This window comes from Sturnus vulgaris, chromosome 3 (assembly GCF_052056855.1).
Source record: "Sturnus vulgaris isolate bStuVul1 chromosome 3, bStuVul1.hap1, whole genome shotgun sequence".
NCBI classification, from domain to species: Eukaryota; Metazoa; Chordata; class Aves; order Passeriformes; family Sturnidae; genus Sturnus; species Sturnus vulgaris.
Window position 1 is genome coordinate 94,596,419 of NC_142245.1, and position 18,822 is coordinate 94,615,240.

Here is an 18,822-nt window from a genome sequence, read left to right on the forward strand (position 1 = left end):
TCTATTTCTTTCAATACAAGATACACTTAATCATGCACTTACAAAATGTTCTTCTATTTCCTGCATGTGCATTTTCTGAGCTTTTAGGAAAAATACAGCTGATGATCAAGTTTTGAAATTGATTAGTAATAAAGAAAAAATTAAATTAGAATTTTTTATTTAATAAACTCTCTAAATCATAACCATCTCACAGTATTATTTTAAGTGTAGAAGGGAAATTTGTGGGAAAGCAGCTAAGAATCTCTTGGTGGTAAAAAGATCACACTGCCAGACAGAATGAAAGAGAAATGGAGCACGAGTCTCTGAAGATGGCAGCTTGGCTGAATGTGAGAGAGTCTGCATGAGTACATGCAGGTCTGGTCTAGTAGACAGGGGGTGGGGAAACCTGAGTGGGTGCCAATAAATGACTGTGGTATATCTGAATTTGCCTGAAATATGGCTGGGTCTGAACGCTCCCAAAGCTGCTTGTGCCTACATGACTGATAACCAGCAGAGAAAAGAGGTAAAAAGCACCAAGGGGATGGAAGCCATTATTGCCCTTCAGCCTGATGGTTACAGATGCTCAGAAAGCAGCATCAGCACTGATTCTCATTTCTTCTAAAAGCTGTTTACTCCCAAACTGTCACAAGGGAACCTACATACTACTTAACTGGCATCTGGACTCACCAAGCAGTTCCTCAGGAGTGCTAACCAAGGGAAATAAACAGTCACAGTCACTCACCATCAGGAAGTGAACAAAGTTTCATCTCCTGACTGGCACTCACACATATCCAGACAAAGGAGAGAGTTTTCCATTTCCCTGCTAAAAGGGAGAGGAGTGCAAAAGGACAAGCTGTTTTTATATTTTAATCTCCTGTTATTATCTTCAAAAGTAATGTTGGTGGGAAGGCACAGCAGTGTGGACAGATTTCATGGATACAGAGACCAGTTAGCAAGTTATCCATGGCCTGGGGGTAGAGGACTGAGTGCCTTTGAACATCTTGGGAAGCAACAACCTGGTGATTCTTGCTGCCAGGTTCTGTACAGGGATATGTTTCTCCCATCCTGAGCTAGGAAAAGGTTGACAGTTGGGCTGGACTTGGCTGCAGGATGCCAAAGGCAAGTAGTCTTTCCCAAAAGCAGAAGGAATGATGCACTTATTTTCTGCACTAATGCCACAAGGCTGTGCTCAGGGCTGCTTCCACTGCTGACAGATGGAGACAGGATAGAAGATTAAATGTTTGGCCAGCCAAGTGTTAGCCACAAATATTCCAGCTGTTTCAGCACAGCTGATGCTCATGCTCATGATTCCTCATGCTCATGAGAAATTAAAAGAAGGGATTTGTGTCTCTGCTCTAGATACTCATTTTCTTTTTAAATATTGCAGTTATGTCTTCATTTTTATTTGGGCTTTTATATTTTTAAAAAGTTACACCAAGTCACATGTAACATTTCAATTGTTTTGGAAAGCATGGGATTAGTTTATGGGAAGCTGTTATAACCAAGTATGCTCTATATCACAAAGTTAACATTTTGAAAAAATAAAATTATTTAAATTAAAATCTTTTAAAACAGTAATTTACACTTCCTTGCTTTTTGGAAGGAAAAAAAAAAAAGGACATGAAAAAGTAAGCAGAACCTAGCATATAGTAAAACAAATGCAGCTGTGCATTCTTGCCCTGCCCAGATATAATTTTATTTACCTAAAAGAGCTTCATCATGACAAGAACGTATAATTTTCCACTTCAAATGCTGAGATGTAATTCTAATAAAAAAGGAACTACCGTTTTTTCAGCTATTTGCCTCTTCTTTTTATATCTTGTAGATTGCTAATGTTAATGAATACAAATATCTAACTTATAATTTCATTTTCATAATCTATTATTCAGGTATTCAGTGAACCTTCTCCAGCCTAAAAGTGAATACTAACAGAAAAGTGTGCTGAATTTAACAATTCTCTTTCAGCCTTTGTGTGATTTTTAAATTGTATTTGATATAAAATACTTTGTATAGAGTTTAAGAAAACTGTTGTATTCCCCAGAAAGATTTACCTGTTTATATGTAACACATGTACTCCATATTTGCTTTCAATTCTGTACTTTGTTGGATCACTTGCAGGAGAAATCAATTCCTCATTTTTGTACCTGACAATCAAGGAAAAAAATAAAACTCATAAATATCATCAATTCATTCATTTAGTAGATCTTTGGATCACAATATCATTTACTATCATCTGAACTCTTGCTATTTGCACGAAGTATTTTCCAGGATGTATGGATAGATACATATTGGGCCATGCAAGTAAAGCAGGACCATCATAGCAGCAAGGAACTGGAAAGTGAAGATATGCACTCAATCTAGAAGAGGAGGAAAAGAAGATGGCATGGGGCTTGAACTTTCAAGTCCACTAGCCTTGACACAAGATAGGAAGTACACTTTGTCTTGCACCACAGTAAAACACTTCAGCACAAAAAAAAGGGAGCAGCAACAGAATTGTGCCTCATGTTAGGTCTTTACAGTCCAGCCTGAGACTTTCATATATACAGGACAGCACCTGTCCAGAGAGGAGGGCAGCTGGATGGACCTTTATGTCCTCCTCAATAGAAGCTGCCAGGATGTGACCACAGATACTGCCCAATACAACTGTGGCACTGGGCAATTTTTCCCGGTTTAGAAAGTAGCCTGTGAGATCTGTGTATTTTGCCACTTGCTACCTTGTGTTCAGGAAACTCAATGGCCAGAAAGACTGGAATGCCTTTCACTATCTGCCTACTGAAATACTCGAGTTTGTTTCTCACATTGCAGGGGCCACTCAGCAAATGTTCCTCCCACTCCTTCCACTGCAGTATCAACTGCTACGATCCAGCACATCTAGGAGGATTATAAAGGGGATTTAACAAAGCCATTATATACATGACACTTATCAGTTATGGCATAACTTTCAAATGAAAAAAGCTTAACAACATTTTTGGAGAGCTAGGAAAGGCCAGTCTCTTACCATTGTACAACAGGGGTTGGAAATCCTTGTACAGTAAAGCAAAGGCTCACAGACATCTTTTCCCAGACAGTGTGAGACCTCAGTCGCACTAGAATTTCAGGGGCTCGACTTATTCTTTCTTCAATGATATGTCTTTCCAGAGCCATACTTTCTTCTACCTATTAAACGTGGGAAAAGAAAAAAAGCATCTGGCACCAGCCTTAAATAGGGTAGGAGATCTAACCTTAAATTCACTAAAAAGATGCTTAATCACTACTTGTATTTGAAGCACAGGCCTAAATTTCAGTATATCTTGTAATTATTTTTTCATAGGAACAAAAGGATTCAGCAGGTACCATTCTTTGCACAGCAAGTTTATCCAGATGCTCTCGAGCACGGTGCCTGGCTGTGTGAATCTCTTTTTCCAAAGCAGACAACTCACTGGCAAAACGGATTCTTTTCTCATCACTTACATGAGACTTTTGCTCATGACTCCTGTGGGACAAGAAAAAAAATCAGGTTACCACTGTGAAGCTTTAAATTCATCACTCATACACACCAGGCAACCAAGGGCTCTGAAACCGTACCAGTAGGATGCAAAATTTAGGTTAAGAATCATTCTTAGCCTCAATCTGCATATCCTGAGTATGTGAAATCATGTGAATATTCTTCATATCCTTTCCCCCTGTACTTGTGGGGCCATAGCTCTAAGTCTTGAATTCTGCTGTGGTCACATTGACATGGTTCCCCATAGCCCTCTGGTAACCAAGATCAAGAACATGCCTGGTCTCTTTCTGGCCCCTGATTTTTCTTCCCATGGACACAAGAAGGCAGAGGAGTGAAGGCAAGTTCTATGCCTGATCACAACCTGTTAAAAGTTGTGCCTTGCTTATGTAGTACCCTTAGCTTTAGAGGCTTTAGAACCTCGGAGCTCTTGTAGCTCCATGGGCTGTATCACCTGACCTCACCTGGAAGATACAGACCAAGGAGTTCACAAGGATTTGATGAACAGTTGCATGCAAAGAACCCTGTCCCTTGACAAGAATGAGCAGAAAGTATTATAGAGACTACCAGGAATATATAAAAAATATTTTGAAAAAATTGTGAGTTGTTCCCCAAAAACCTAACTCCACAGATTTGTCAGAATTCCTAAAAATACCCGAACTCATACATGTTTTTAGGAGGAGCTAGCCCAGTTTCTTTCATTCATGCTGATTCAGTAAATAACCTAGGCTACTCTTTTCCTTCCCAGGACAAAATAAGGTACTGAATATCAGATATTTCTAACATGTCTGTCAATATAGTCTATATATGGCAAGACTCTGAAAGCATAACCCAAATAAGAAAACTTTTATGAAATTCAGTGAATCAAGATGTTATTTGTCTGGTGCTGTAAAAAAATTATTTGTGCCATTTCCATGTACTTTAAATATCAGCCATGTCTTGCCATTTTTTTTATGTTGCTGAAATTAAAATCAGTTTTTAAAACCTTAATTAAAGTATACAAAACCATTTGATTTTCCTATAGATTTCTGTTCTGAGGTTATATATTTCAAACCAATCCAAGTACCAGAACCATATGGGTATATATGATTTGCACAACATATTTTCTACAAACAAGGCAGAATTCCTTCTTGTAATATAAATCCTCTATGTCTTTGGTGCAGTAACTGTAGTGCACAGCAGAGTAGAAACACTGAAATTCACTAAGGAGAATATTGTCATCAGCACAGTTACTCTGGGACTTCTTATCATGCCAGTAACTGAAATATGACAGTAAATCTTTTTGATATTCAGGAAAGAATTTAAAATATTTAAATTGATCCAAATTAGAAATTTAGGAAAAGTGGACTATATTTAAAATGAGTTCTGGGTACTAGGTAAATACTAATTTATTTTTGTTTTAAAGTTATTTTCAAGGGTCAGAGTGGGGATCAGGGGAACAACTCTGAGTTGAAATACGAGACTGAAAGTGACACTCAGTCATTTAGTGTTCCAGCCAAAATAGATTAGTGAAGAACAGTGACAGAGAAACCTCCAGTCTTGTCAACTCTGAAAAGAGCCCTGGCAAAAGAGCTGGGACTAGAGCCACTACACAGGTCAGAATGGACCAGCAGAGCTTTACCTTTTCCTGGATTCCTGCATTGCTTCGTGCGCCAGGGTGCGTGCCCTCCTGGCACAGAGCCTACACGTTGTTTTGCCCAAGCCAGACGATTCATAATAAGCAGCCTGCCTGGAAGCAGCCCTTCAAATATAAAAGACATTGTTATAACCCAGCAATTCAGGTAAAGCATGAACTCACAAGCATCAAAGAAATTGCTTTGAGCTGAACGAGCTGAACGCCACAACTGAGCACTGTTCAGTGAGAAATCTTTGCATCTTCATTGACGGCACTAGGTGCTGATTGTCACTTGCCCTTCAAGGGCTTAATGCCCACCATCTGTCACTGGGGATCATTAGGCATTTTATTTCATTCTGTTAAATTTATATTTATTTCAGACTTCAATCATTCAGTTGTGATGATAGTATTTCAGTGAACCACACGGGTACCAGTCTGTCTAACATGCAAATCTCAAAGATTCCCCATAGTATTGTCTGTTTCTAAGTATTCCTGCCTTTCTATATTTCACAGAACTTTCTGAAATTGTGCTCTTTCATAAAGGAAACTGGACCAGCTAGACAGCTAGGTAGGCATGTTAATTACTAAGTAGGGAGAACAGTGATTCTGAAGCAACCACAATACAACATTTCAGGCTTTGAGATACAAAAGATGTGTATTTCCTGGTTAAAACTCTGAGATTTCAAACGAGGAGCATTAAGCTTTCATTTAAGTTTAAAAAAGGAAATTGAATCACAGAAACTATTATTAGTTATAGCCAACTTCAGGAGAAGGAATATCATCATATCATAACTGAAGAATGGTTATAAAGCTGTTTCTATGACTTACAATAAATTTCACAGTACTTTTTCTTAAGTCAGAGTTTCAACTTTAGCCTACAAGGAAGAATTTTCAATTTAGAGGTACCAAACAGGACAGATCCTAAGCTAAAAGGTCTGTGTAGGTATCCTCCAGTGTTGTTAAGAAGTTCAGCTATGCTGGACAAGGAGCCTGCCAATGGAAGGAAGTGGAAAATTATCATTCTGTATAAATAACAATTTTGGGGAGGGGGAGGGGAAAGGTAAGTATCTTGATTCAAAGAACTGACTATCCAAAACAGAGACCTGTCTATGCTCAAATACATGGCACTTACTTTCTTTTTGCATATTCCTCAAGTACATATCTTGTCTGAATGTTGCGATAGGATTGATCAAAGTGCTTGTGCCTCCTCTGGTAAAATGGCACTGCTACTGAAGACATGCTCCCTCTGTGATGACCAATAATTCCTGCAGAGAGTGAAGTTAGCCACATATATTTAGCCATGCACACATTTAGCCCTATGTTTCAGACACTGGTTTGATATTTTTTGATATGTAGACGTGTGTGAACATGTGAAAATGTATAAAATTGCACCAATTTGTGGTAAATAGAGCCATCAGTCACACACGTGAGTACCTCAGGCTGTATCTTATCAGTCGTACAGTGTGAGCTATGGAATCATAGATGATAGTGTAAAAGGTATTTCACTAGATCATTTTCCCCCTTCTTTGCAGATGTCATTTAACGCCTCCAGAGAAATTTCCAGGGATGGAAATTTGACAGGTTTTTGGCCACTGTTAGACATTTCAGGTCTCTACTCTTCAAACCTTCCACTTTTTCCATTTTGGCAATTTATGCACACTATGTTTTGTCCAATTCACCATGACAACAAATAGACAATATTCGCTCACTTTTGTAGCAGCCTATTGAAATTTTCTTTACTTTTCTTTCCTGCTCTCTTGTTTAAACTCAGCAAAGCTGGCTCATGCAATCTCTCCTTGTGAATTTTTTTTCTGGACTATCAATCATTCTGGTTTCCTTCTTGTGGACTTTCTCCAAAACGTGGCATAGTTTTTGATCAATATTTGGATAGAAGGTTCTAAGAAACTTTCAGGGTGCTCCTAGAAGCAGTGTGGGGGACAAGAGCACATTTCCCACTGAGTTAGAGTTAAGCAGATTATCAACTACATCATTATAAGAGCATGGAGGTGCCTATATCCCTTTGTGCTCATTGGAAATATGATGACAACTTCTTGCAAAAGTGAGGAATATCACGAGCAATGTTGTGACTAGGTGTCAGCTTGTGTAACTGCAGTCTTGGGGTTGGGCACGGGGTTCTCTTCCCCGGGCCATTTGGCCCAAACAGTGGTGAGGGATCCCAACTGAACAGCCAAAACCTCCCCCACAAGGCACCTACACTTCGGTGACAACAGATGCAAGTGCCCAATATAAGTCTATAAAGCAGGTGAAGATTTAGTGAGGTAAATTACTGCAGTAACATCCCATACCCTACCAAAAGCTGAGGGGAGTGTCCCTGCTGCTCTGCTCCCCATGGGGTGCAGGCTACCAGCTCCATGCCAGCCCCCGGGGCACAGGCTGAGGCACAGCCTGGGATCCACCTCAGGGCACCCATGGCAAGAGAAGCAGCACCAGCTCACTGTGTTGTGAGCACCCTGAGAGTGTGTCAAGGTCCTGAGGACAGCAGTGGACCTGACTGTCCCAGCCCAGCCTCCTCCAGAGTTCCTCCTGCCCTTCCCACAGTCCAGGACCCCATGTCAGTCCCCAGGCCCCAGTTTCTGCCCCAGAAATGACACAGCAGAACCAGTCTCCAGCTCCCCAAAGCCTGGCCTTCCTGGACGTGGACTAGAACTGCCTCAGACCCACACCAAATTTGTAACAAAAAGCCACATAAATAAGCAGCTTTATGATGTATATCAAATGAAAGCTCAAAGAGATTTGAATAGAAATCTTATAAACTCATTTAGATAAAATATTTAGCAAGTTAAAATGCAGTATATACCATATTTCCAGCATATAGTATTTATCAAAAAAAGTAAATGCTAGTCATTGGTTAAGTAGAGAAAAAACTGCAACTGTGTCTGATTGTTACTTGCAGATAGCCAAGGGCAGAGTCCAGATAGCCAAGGACAGAGTCAGGTGCTCCCAATTTATGATGTTCTCATATCAGCTACTTTTACTTTTCCAAGAAAAAGTAAGGAGCAAATAGTAGGTTTATTTAATAGAAGTCACACCTTATTTTAAAGTGCTCAGAGACCTAAAGAGATTTTTACAATTTATCACCTCATAGATGCATGACTTAGAGTTACCTTTTCAGCTCTTTTTCAAGAGCTATGAGAATGACAAGTCACAGGTTCAGTGATGAGAGCTTTAAGCAAAGCACAAGACACTGCAAAACAAAAATTTAACAGGTTTACAACATTACCATGAGGCATTAAAAATATATTGCCACATTTATAGAGAGATATGAAAGTTAGCATGGCCCAAGTTAGTTCAGCACCTCACAGAGATACTTATGGCTTAGTAGAATGCCCTCATACAATGCTGAGCTGACATGGACCCCTCCTGGACCTATTAACCCATCCTATGACTCAATGTCTTGGTTACAGCAGCAGAGCTGCACAGACCCACAAGCAGCCTTGACTCCTCCTAGTTTTGATACTTGTGCATCATGTGATGCTACATCTGCAGACATCAAACATTGGTTTTCTTCCTGCTGTCTGTGTGACTATTGTGTATATGACACTGGATTTCCACATTACTTCATAAGTTAACTGGACAATTAATGGTAGAATTTCCCTTTTTTTTTATTTCTATTTAGCCTTTTTTGCCTAAATGAAGGTGCAAAAGACAAGCACAGATTAAGCTCACTCCACTGTTAAGTGCTACTCATGTTTACATGTGGCCAAGTTAAGTAATTCTGTGAATTTATCAACTTCAATGTAAATGTTGCTATGTATATAATTCACACTGAGATCTTTATAGGGATTGCAGAGTAATGCCCATTTATCTGGATAAATCAGTCTAAGTTATTTTCATTTTTGAGAGAGGAGAAAAGACCATTTTCATTTACAGTCCAGCCTTTTTCACGGAATGTAAAACTTACATTTTAATTAGCGTATCTTCTATTTTTCAGCACCCATGACTACTCAAATTTGGGTTCATATATTTTTTACATTTACCCAAATACCTTTAGTATAGAAACAAGGGTAACCATCCACTCACAGCCTTCATACAAGCAATTAATTGAACTTGTTAGCAGCCAGACTCATTTTGCCTTCTGTCACACAGAGGGGAGCTGCCTGGCAACAATTCCAAATTTAATAATAATCATCAGTTAATTACAACAACATTTGCAGAGTATGTATTTAATACTTAATTGTGCTACAAAGACAAGTATCAGAAGAGCAAAATCAAAGTCCCACTTAAAAGCAGCATATAGGGTATTGAGCTCCTGATAAAAGAAGTTTATACTGTATTCCTAGGAGAAATATGTTGACTGTTTTACCAGTTTTCCACTGATGCACATTTATATTAGATGTTTGAAATATATTCTAATATTTAGACAATCTACCACTAAGACAGATAGAGAACATGATATGCTGATGACAGGTTAACCCTAGTGAATTTACTGATTTAGGTGAAGCGAAATTCTATTAATGACAGTGTCTGGAGATCTAGTTGTACTGACAAGTGAATTGGTAAAACTGACTCAAAAGTGAGATGAAGGAAGTGGTATGGAAGAGAAATTGGAGGAGGAAATCCCAGTGGAAAATTGAGAGTCCAATAACAACAACAACAAAAAAGTGTAAGTCCAGAGAAGGACAAATTAATTATTGAATGGTTATAAAAAAATCAAAAAGCAAATGTCAAGTTTTATTTACAAAGTTCTAGTGCAAGAATTTTGGAGATCTTGCTGAAATACATGGCCAGTGTGTTATTTACATTGTTAGTGCAATGTAGCACCATTCTACCCATTTATTATTATTTATTATTATTATTATTATTCCTATTTGTTTCTAGGACTGTAAATGCTGGGGACGGCAAAAGGACCTAAAGTGCAGTAATCTATGTGCTGTATAAACCACTCAGAAGATTACTAAACACAAAGAAAAATATTACCTCAGCCAAAATGCCCTTTAGGATTAATGACATAAACCACAGGTGAATTAGACTATTCAAGTCAGTTTACATAAACAGACATTTCTTCATGCTTTGTAGCATGTATATAACAATTTTTACTTGACCCTGAGTAAAAGGCTGAGCTCCCAGGTCAGGATATGCATAGTTTTGTGACACAGTAATACTGATCTGAATAGAAAGCCATAATCTAGGACCACGTGACAAGGGGTCACATTCTTGAGCAGAGAAGCCAAGGGTCTGATACAAACACTGTTACTCTGATAAGGGAGTTAATTTAAGGTTTAATGGACAAGCAGTAAATTCTAGCATGATCATTTACATTGCCTCGGAGAGCAGGCACACAGCCAAGTAAATTGATGGATGGTTTGACAAATGCCATGGTAAGAGGAAGATGGCTGCACTCTCCATAGATAGACAGCTTGCATTCCCAGATTAAGAAGGCTCGTGTCACGAGCAGTGCACTGTACAGCATGTATGTTCTCAGCCTGACCTGACAGTGTTATACCATGCAACACGCACTTCTGTGCTCATCTCTGTTCCTGGCCATCTGCAGAAGTGCCAGAAATTATTCACAAGTTCTTGCCTGTCCTCACGGAGACAGAAATTTCTCTGACCATTTGTACTGATTTGAGGGCTTGTCCTGTTTTTCCCATGACTTAGACATTTTTTTCTCTACCTGTCTCTTGTTCTGCTAGCTATTCTCCCCATTGTTCAAAGTTAAGTGTTTTCAGGAAGCTACGAACTTATATGTTTATGGTGCATAAAAGCCCCTGATATTTAACTCACAAAATATCTTTAAATCCATATCACCTACATATCACAATGAAAGATAGAAAAAATTGGTTTCTCCTAATGACCAGTATAAAAAATTACCATATTGCCTCAAAAAATATGTGAACCTTTCCAGATGGTTATATCCATGCTGTAGAGACTGTAGACTTAATAACATATTATCATTTTCTCCCATAAACTGACTTTGATGGAAATCTTGTAAAATCATCATGAGACATTATGCAGCTCTAGACACTACGGTCTAAACAGAATAGGATGTAGAGGATCCAGTCAATTCTTCTCCATTTTGATAAGAAACTAATTTGATTAAAAACTGATTTGACAAAATTTCTAATATGTCTCTCCAGTCTTTTTTTTTCTCTGTACACATGGGTATATTTAGACCTTCCACAGAAAATTATGTTTTGTGAATGAAAAAACCTACACAAATATACTCTTGTTTTAAGATGTTTCAGTCCTTCCGTTGAAGATCTTGTTCAGTCCCCATAAGAATTCCGTTTTAGCTTTTTTGGCAATAGAACAAAAATGCCCATCATAAAAAAAAAATATTTTGGAATTCTCACTTGCTTACTCTGCTTAATTCCAGACATCATTCAACAAGCTTGAACACTTTTTGTCTTTTTCCTTTGATTTCTTTAGCTACACCATAATTGGTCTTATGTTTTACTGATTTCACCTCCTTTTCATGGAAATAGTATTTTCCTCATTTCACAAATGTTTTAAACAGATTCAAATAATCTCCTGAAATGCATTCATTATTTTGTTATTAAACATAATAACAAAAAAATTGAGTTCTCTCCTTTATTTATACTAGTCTGAATATACAGTAAAGCAACATTTTCAAGCAGCTGACAGTACCCATCATCACAAATCTGTCTATCATTTTTACTAATTGTCACCTGTTTTGAATGAGTAAACCTGCAACACTTCCTAACATCAAATGATACTGTTTTCAAGAACACACAGGTAGATTCAGCAATTTAATGCAATCATTTGGTTACTGCACATCTATGATTAGTTAGAATGAACACCTTGACTTTGTAATAGTTCCTGAATGGCTTGCTCCATGCTCTAGCCAGAACAGTTAGTGAGGAGGTAATTAGAAATATATAATGGGTAGGCACAATCATATCCACAGCCCTTGCTAAGGACCTTTGCTCTGTGGAGGTGAGCAGCAGTCAGTCATGTGTACCCTTCCCTCCAGCAAGGTAATTGTTGTGGAGGGAAGCACCAGATCTTGTATTTTAGTGAGTCTATAAAAGAATGTAATTCTGCATTTTCTGTGATTCTCATAAAGGAAAGGAGTGGGATTTTCCAAACTGACTTTCTTTCCACGTCTCTAATAGAAGCTGGAGTATATATCCCAGATAGGGTACTAATGTGGATGTTACCTTACAAAGTCATGATCATACAAGACTGGGATTTAAATGAGGCTAAATTCGTCTACATTGACTTGAATCCTTGCCACCCTAACAATCCAAATGCACAGAGTTCACACATGTTCTGATAAGGTTTGAAGACTTCCCTTCACTTGGCAAGTGTATTATATCCCTTCAAGAGGACAGCTAAGAACATTGGACAGTGAGATAATAAAAATCATTTTCCATCATCCCAACATTCATTATTCTTCATTATGGTACTTCTATTGGCTCATAGGCATTATCAACATGCAGGCATAATTTCAAGAGCATGAACTTGATTTCCCAAGACACTATCAGTGGCATTTAGCTGGAATTTTCATGTGGCACAGAACACATCACTTAGCCTAAAGCAATACAGACACCAGAAACACATCTTCTGGAAACATGTACTTGAAAGCATGGAAGACACAAAATAAAAGTAGATTTATTTTATTTTTTGGCCTAGCTACTTCAGCTACTCCAATTCTTCGGCAGGCCAAATAGTTTTGCCACCTACTATAAGATTTTATGCTTAATTATTTATACATAGACTTCAGTAAAATAATACAGTAAAAACACACAAGAAAGTGTGCAATATTTGTGCAATTAGAAAAGCATATATACGAATAGAGCTATGGATTTCTGTAATGTAGTTCTTTATATACAGAAACAGGGGGAATGTAATACACAAAAATCAAGGTGACTACACACAGGACAAAACAATCTTACTTTAATTTTTTGTTTTGCTTTTCTTTTCCTGAATCAATTTGTGTCCTACTTATTGCTTGTTTTCCCTGAGGAAAGTAATTATTTTTTTTACAGGAAAGCACACAACCTCCTCCTACAAGCACTCTCATTTATTCTGTACAAGAAAAACACGGATAGAAAATGGACTTACCTCGGGATATAGAAAAACTGCAGAGCAGAGAGGAAGACCAGCCTTTCCCAGCTTAGAAAATAGTGCCCAAGGAAAACAAATAATTCCCCTCTCTAAAGGCTGCTCTGCCCCTTTACTCCTATTTAAGGGCAGATGCAGTGCTATATTTAGAACTAACCAAGTGATTCTCCCAAAACTGGGGTCAGCCTAATAGGCAATAAGGGAGTGATATAAAGGCAAAAGAAAAGCATTAGCCTATATGCAGTTTAATACTGTATTTTAATAAAAGACAAACCTCATTCCTTAAAAAAATCAGTTGCTTATGTTAAAAGTGGGGCTTCTTTTCCCAGCAACATCAAGCATATGGGAAGCAATTAAATGTCAGAAAACAGTTTAAATTTTTTATGTAGAAAAGTTTGACATTTTAAAATAATCAGCAACTTCGAAGACCAGTGAGAAGATGTAAACTCCAGAATATTATTAGTGGAGACATGAGATCTCCTTGGTGCTTCGGCTGTAAAATGAACCTCCCTGTTGCTTGCTTAAAAGCTCTCTGGATGTGAGAATGTCTGCAACATATAAATGCATACCAGTTGTGTAAAACCCCTATTATTTCCATCTCGATTACATCACCAGTCACTCTGAGAGAGATTTTTCTAAGTCTTGTCAGTAAAGCAGGAAGAATTTAATATTCCTAGAGACATAAACAAGCCGAGGAAAAAACACAGCCAAAGCAGTCAGTTCTGTGAGACCTTGGCCCCTGAGGGTTCCTGATTATTACAAACTAAAATGGATTCTTGCTGCCTGTAGGGCTCCTGGGTTTCTGTCCAGTAGCTGCAAGGCACCACTGTGGTGGCTCTGACATGCCCAGATGCCATGGGCTAGCAGCACTGGCTCTGCAGAGCTCGTAGGCTTGGGATCAGTCACTGTGCCCCATTCCAGTGGTAGACAATCCCACAGGGATTGCACCTGTACGGGGGAAGGGAAGGGAAGGGAAGGGAAGGGAAGGGAAGGGAAGGGAAGGGAAGGGAAGGGAAGGGAAGGGAAGGGAAGGGAAGGGAAGGGAAGGGAAGGGAAAGATCACACCTCATGACTTAGCTGAAAATGACTCAAATAACCAGTGAGTCAGCCACATACAAAAGGTAGGGAATTCATTAATCTTTAAATTATTTGAAAATAATAAAATCTATTTTCAATTTAGTTATGTAGAAGTCCGGTCATTGTTAAAGTCACTAAAGGACAATCTCTTCCACTGCTTGGTATGTGACACTTTGACATATGAACAATGTTATTTTTAAGTCATGTATTCTTCTTATGTATACACTTGGGGAAGCAGAGCAAGAGGTGAAAAGCCTTTAAATAACTGATTCTTGTCCCATCTGCAGTGTTCATCCAAGTTTCTTAAATAGCTCTGGTAAGGTTCTTTCTTACTTTTGTATCATCTAGGGCTATCATTTGCTTGAAACAGGCTTCTCCCTTACTCCCATTGATCTTGAATTATAACTCAGTCTGACAGAATTAGATCTACAGAGACAGACAGAGTGGAATGACTGCATATGCCCTGAATGTAGATGCTGCCTCAGAAGCAGCTGTCAAAGTAATTAACATGTAATAATCCAGAGCAAACCCACTTTACTTACCCAGCTCCATCTCTTCTCTCCTACTGAATTCTCCTTTGGGAGGTAAAAGGTCATTTTTCAGGAAAACTTTAAAGTTCTCACTATGCTCTGCTTTTCATTTCTTGTTCTATATTTATTATCTCTACAGAAATGGAGGCATTTACAGCCTGCTCTGTCTGCCTTTACACTTGAGCACTCTTCTATTTTAAGTTTTCTTCAGGGTGTGACTGGATGACAAAAATATAGAAGCGCATCCTAAGGACTGTGGGAAAAATGCCAAAGGCAAGAACAAGCCATGTAGGAGGGCCAGTCCCAGGTTGTGTCCAGGAAAGACAATAAATAAATTCTTCTTATCTTTACAGATATTACAAAATAAGATAGAAGGGAAAATGCAATAATGTGTTATTCACTGGTGGTGAAATTTGAAGCCATGCACCAAAAATTATCCAGCATTTTAACTATGAAATAATTTACATTATATTCCTACTTCTCCCCCAGCACAGAAGATGCTTTCTCCTGGTCCCTCCACTTCCCAAATAGAAGATCTTCCCTATTAACTTTTCTAAAGCAGAGATTCAACAGGGTATCAAAATGATTATTCAAGCATTTGAAACTTAGCATGTGCTAAAATCCTTTTGTGAATTTGGTATTTTAGAATTACTTCTTTATCTTATCCCAGTCCCTTGATGTGGGTTGCTTAATTGATACAGGCCTAAGTAATGTCTCAACTACACCAAGAAAGGGGAAGACAAAGAACTGAAATGGAGCTCAGGAAAAAGAGGTACTAGCTTTTTAGCCATTGGATTAAACATGAAAACAGTAATGAAATGAAATGTAATGGTGATAGAAGAGGTATGCTTTTAGCCTATAAGTGTGCCTTAATAGCAGCCTTGTGCTTTAATCTTTCTCCAGTTCCAAGAAAGCCTAATGCATCTTTGTATGACAGCTTCTGAAGCCCAGCTTTGTTAATGTTAACTATTGATTTCTTCAAATGCTTGTTGCATATTTATAGCTTCATATAAATTAAAAGATTGGTAGCAATAAGGCTCCTCATCTCTGTAGCAGTCCTAATTATTCAAACTGCCCTGTGCTGAGGTTTCTAAAGCTGTGCTAGAACAATGGATACTGTGCACTGGTGACCTTAGAGCAGAGTCTCTTCACAGTCACCCAGCTACCAGCATCTCCCTTGGTATTACAAATGAAAGACAAAACAGTGCATGCAAACTCAACCACATAAAAAATAAATCATGTTCATTCCTCTGTTAATGCCTTTGGTCCAAAATTCAGGATCATCAGTTATGGACTCCACACAAAAACTCAATAGAATGTGTCTCGTTCAGAGGAGAATACCACCACCTGAAGGACTGAACTCAAAACAGCTTTGGAGGGACTGCACCTGCTCATGAAGATTAGGTAGCAAGAGAACAGTAACAGATGCACTTGACTGCTGACAGCATTGTAAATGTACAGTTGAGCACAAATCCCCAAGGGAAATACACCTTACTGCCTCTTTCAGGTGAGGAGAGAACAAACTCATACTGACTTCTAAAAAGCCTAAGCACTTCTCTCTCTACCTCCTCTTTTCTGCTTATTTTTATTTTTTCTTGATATATTTTCTCTTCTTGTACTAGAACTTCCTAATACTTCCTGTATTTTAAGACAGGCTTCATGCAGCTGAAAACTGTCAGAAGCTAAAACTATCCTTCCCAGAAATGAGACTATGCTGTGTGAAGATGAGACCAGAGAAGAGTCATGTAATTTGGTGGAGGAGGAGGAAGATACAATTCCAACTAAGGGCAGGATGTACAACTCCCAGGAGAGAGGACAATGGCAGCTGAAGGAAAACAAAACAACAACAAAACCCCCCACATTATATGCAAGACGTTTTAAACAACCAGACAAGGATTTTCAATCAGTAATTCACCTGGGCTAGACTGAACTGCATCCAGAACATCAAACAATTTTAGCATAAGTCTTTGAACAAACACTAAAATACCCGAGCATACAAAATGTTGGGATTTTTTTTCCTGCAACATAAGGTTTAGTTAATCCCTTAGTAAGTATCCTCATTTATACCTAAGAAGACAAACACACCACTGAATTACAACTCACTAAGTTACAGCAAATTAATTATTTTTAAGATATCTAAGAGTAATGTGTCCCCCTGCTGTCCAAGAAGCCACTCGAAAGCCCATCAGAGTCAGTGCTAAGGTTTTACTGACTCAGGAAAGCCCAGATTCACATCCTTCTTGATTTAATATCAGCTCAATGGCATCTCTTTATTTACCTTTACCATGAGACCTGTGCAAAGACAAGGACCATAAAGATATTTGTCATATCCTGGTATATTTATTCCAGTGTCATACAACACACTTGGCAGACACCTGCTGCTGCAACAGTTATCTTTAACAACTAACCCCAGCATCATCAACAGCACATTAAATCTAGAGAGAGCCACAGGCTGTAAGAAGGCAGAGGCTGGGACTAACACTGCAGTGGTGTGGTCCAGAGGTTTCTCCATACTTTGAAATGAAGGCAAGGCAGCTGCTGTACTGAATCCACCATTAAGTAGCAACATTCAAAGTTTATTTTAATGTCTTCAGGCTTCAATAGCTGTCAGCTGTGGGGGTTACTTCTTATAACAGCATTTACATACAGGACTCATATCAGACAGGCACAGACAACTGAGGCACAGAATCAGGGAATGTTTGAGGTTGGAAGAGACCTCTGAAGGTCATCTTATCCAGCCCATTTCTTAAACAAGGCTACTTAGAGCTGGTTGTCCAGGACCATGTCCAGATTCTGAATATTTCCAAAAATGGAGACTTGTGCTGGTTTTGGCTGCACTAGAATTAAATTTCTTCCCAATGGCTGATATAGAGCTGTGATTTGGATTTTTTCTGAGTATAGGGTCATAGATAATAGATGATAATAGCTGTTTTTGTTATTGCTGAGCAGGGTTTACACAGAGCCAAGGCCTTTTCCGCTTTTCACACTGCCATAATGCTGAGGGAACTGGGGGTACATGGGAGGCTGGGAGGAGACACAGCCGGGACAGGTCACCCAAATTGACTAAAAGGATAATCCAGACCATACGACATCTTGCTCAGTATGTAAAGTAGAGGGAATAAGGGAGATGGGAGGACATTTGGAGCGATGACATTTGTCTTCCCAAGCAACCACTGCGTGTAATGAGGCCCTGCTCTCCTGGAGATGGCTGAACACCCGCCTGTCCTTGGGAAGCAGTGAATTCCTTGGTTTGCTGTGCTTGCACGTGCAGCTTTTGCTTTTCCTGTTAAACTGTCTTTATCTCAACCCAGGAGTATGTTTCACCCTTCCAATTCTCTTTCTGATCCTGCTGGTGGGAGTGAGCAAGCAGCTGTGTGGGGTTTGGCTTCTGGCTGGGGTTAGACCCTGACAAAAATACAAAACCTCTCTGGGCAGCTAGGGCCAGCTCTTGGGTACTCTCACAGTGGGAAAAAAGAAAGAAAAAAAAAGTTTTCTGACATTCATAACCTCTGTGTTTGAGTTTTTGTCTCTGATTGGAACTGACTCTGGTTCTGTCCCCTTCTCCTCTTGGGCTGGCAGAAGCTGAAGGTCACTGGTGAAGGCACAGACATGACACCCTCCAGGTTCACAAGCACACACATATTTGTTGTCTGGTTGCCCAGTCTCTTTCTGTCTGCGTCAGTGCTTGCTACAAACAGATGAGCACTCTCACAATGGCAGATGTTGCAGGCATGCCACGCCCATGGGTCCCCCCAGATAAGTACATGTAGAGTATAAGAGTACCTGAAACTCTCAGTTTGACACCAACAGCCGGCAGCCAGTTCCCCCAGTAGCTGGCAGTCAGTCCATGCAGTACTCACGCACATGGATGAAGAGTGAGATGACACAGATGTATAGTTAAGAAAGGTTTGAAAGAAGGCAGGACAGACCATGATGATCAGGCAGAGGGCTCAGTCAGATAGGTGTACTTTATATGCAATCAGCCTCTTTTTACAGCCCTTTCTAGGTGATCTTCTCTTTGTTCCTCTGCTGTCTTCCCCTAAAAATTTATTCACCACTTTACGCAGGTCTACCAATTCTCATACCTCTGA

At 39.1% G+C, this 18,822-nt stretch overlaps 1 protein-coding gene across 1 annotated transcript in view; it reads right to left on the reverse strand.

Moving 5' to 3' along the window:
- The window catches only part of MYOM2 (myomesin 2), an 86,346-nt gene that overhangs the window by 61,935 nt on the left and 5,589 nt on the right, over positions 1 to 18,822 (reverse strand). Inside the window, exons 2-7 of the mRNA XM_088162299.1 lie at positions 8,201 to 8,280; positions 6,208 to 6,340; positions 5,082 to 5,201; positions 3,313 to 3,451; positions 2,978 to 3,135; positions 2,031 to 2,123 (exon numbers count right to left, since the gene is read on the reverse strand). Of these exons, the coding sequence (XP_088018425.1) occupies positions 2,031 to 2,123; positions 2,978 to 3,135; positions 3,313 to 3,451; positions 5,082 to 5,201; positions 6,208 to 6,314 (617 nt within the window). The 5' untranslated portion in view covers positions 6,315 to 6,340; positions 8,201 to 8,280. The remainder of the gene's footprint in view (positions 1 to 2,030; positions 2,124 to 2,977; positions 3,136 to 3,312; positions 3,452 to 5,081; positions 5,202 to 6,207; positions 6,341 to 8,200; positions 8,281 to 18,822) is intronic.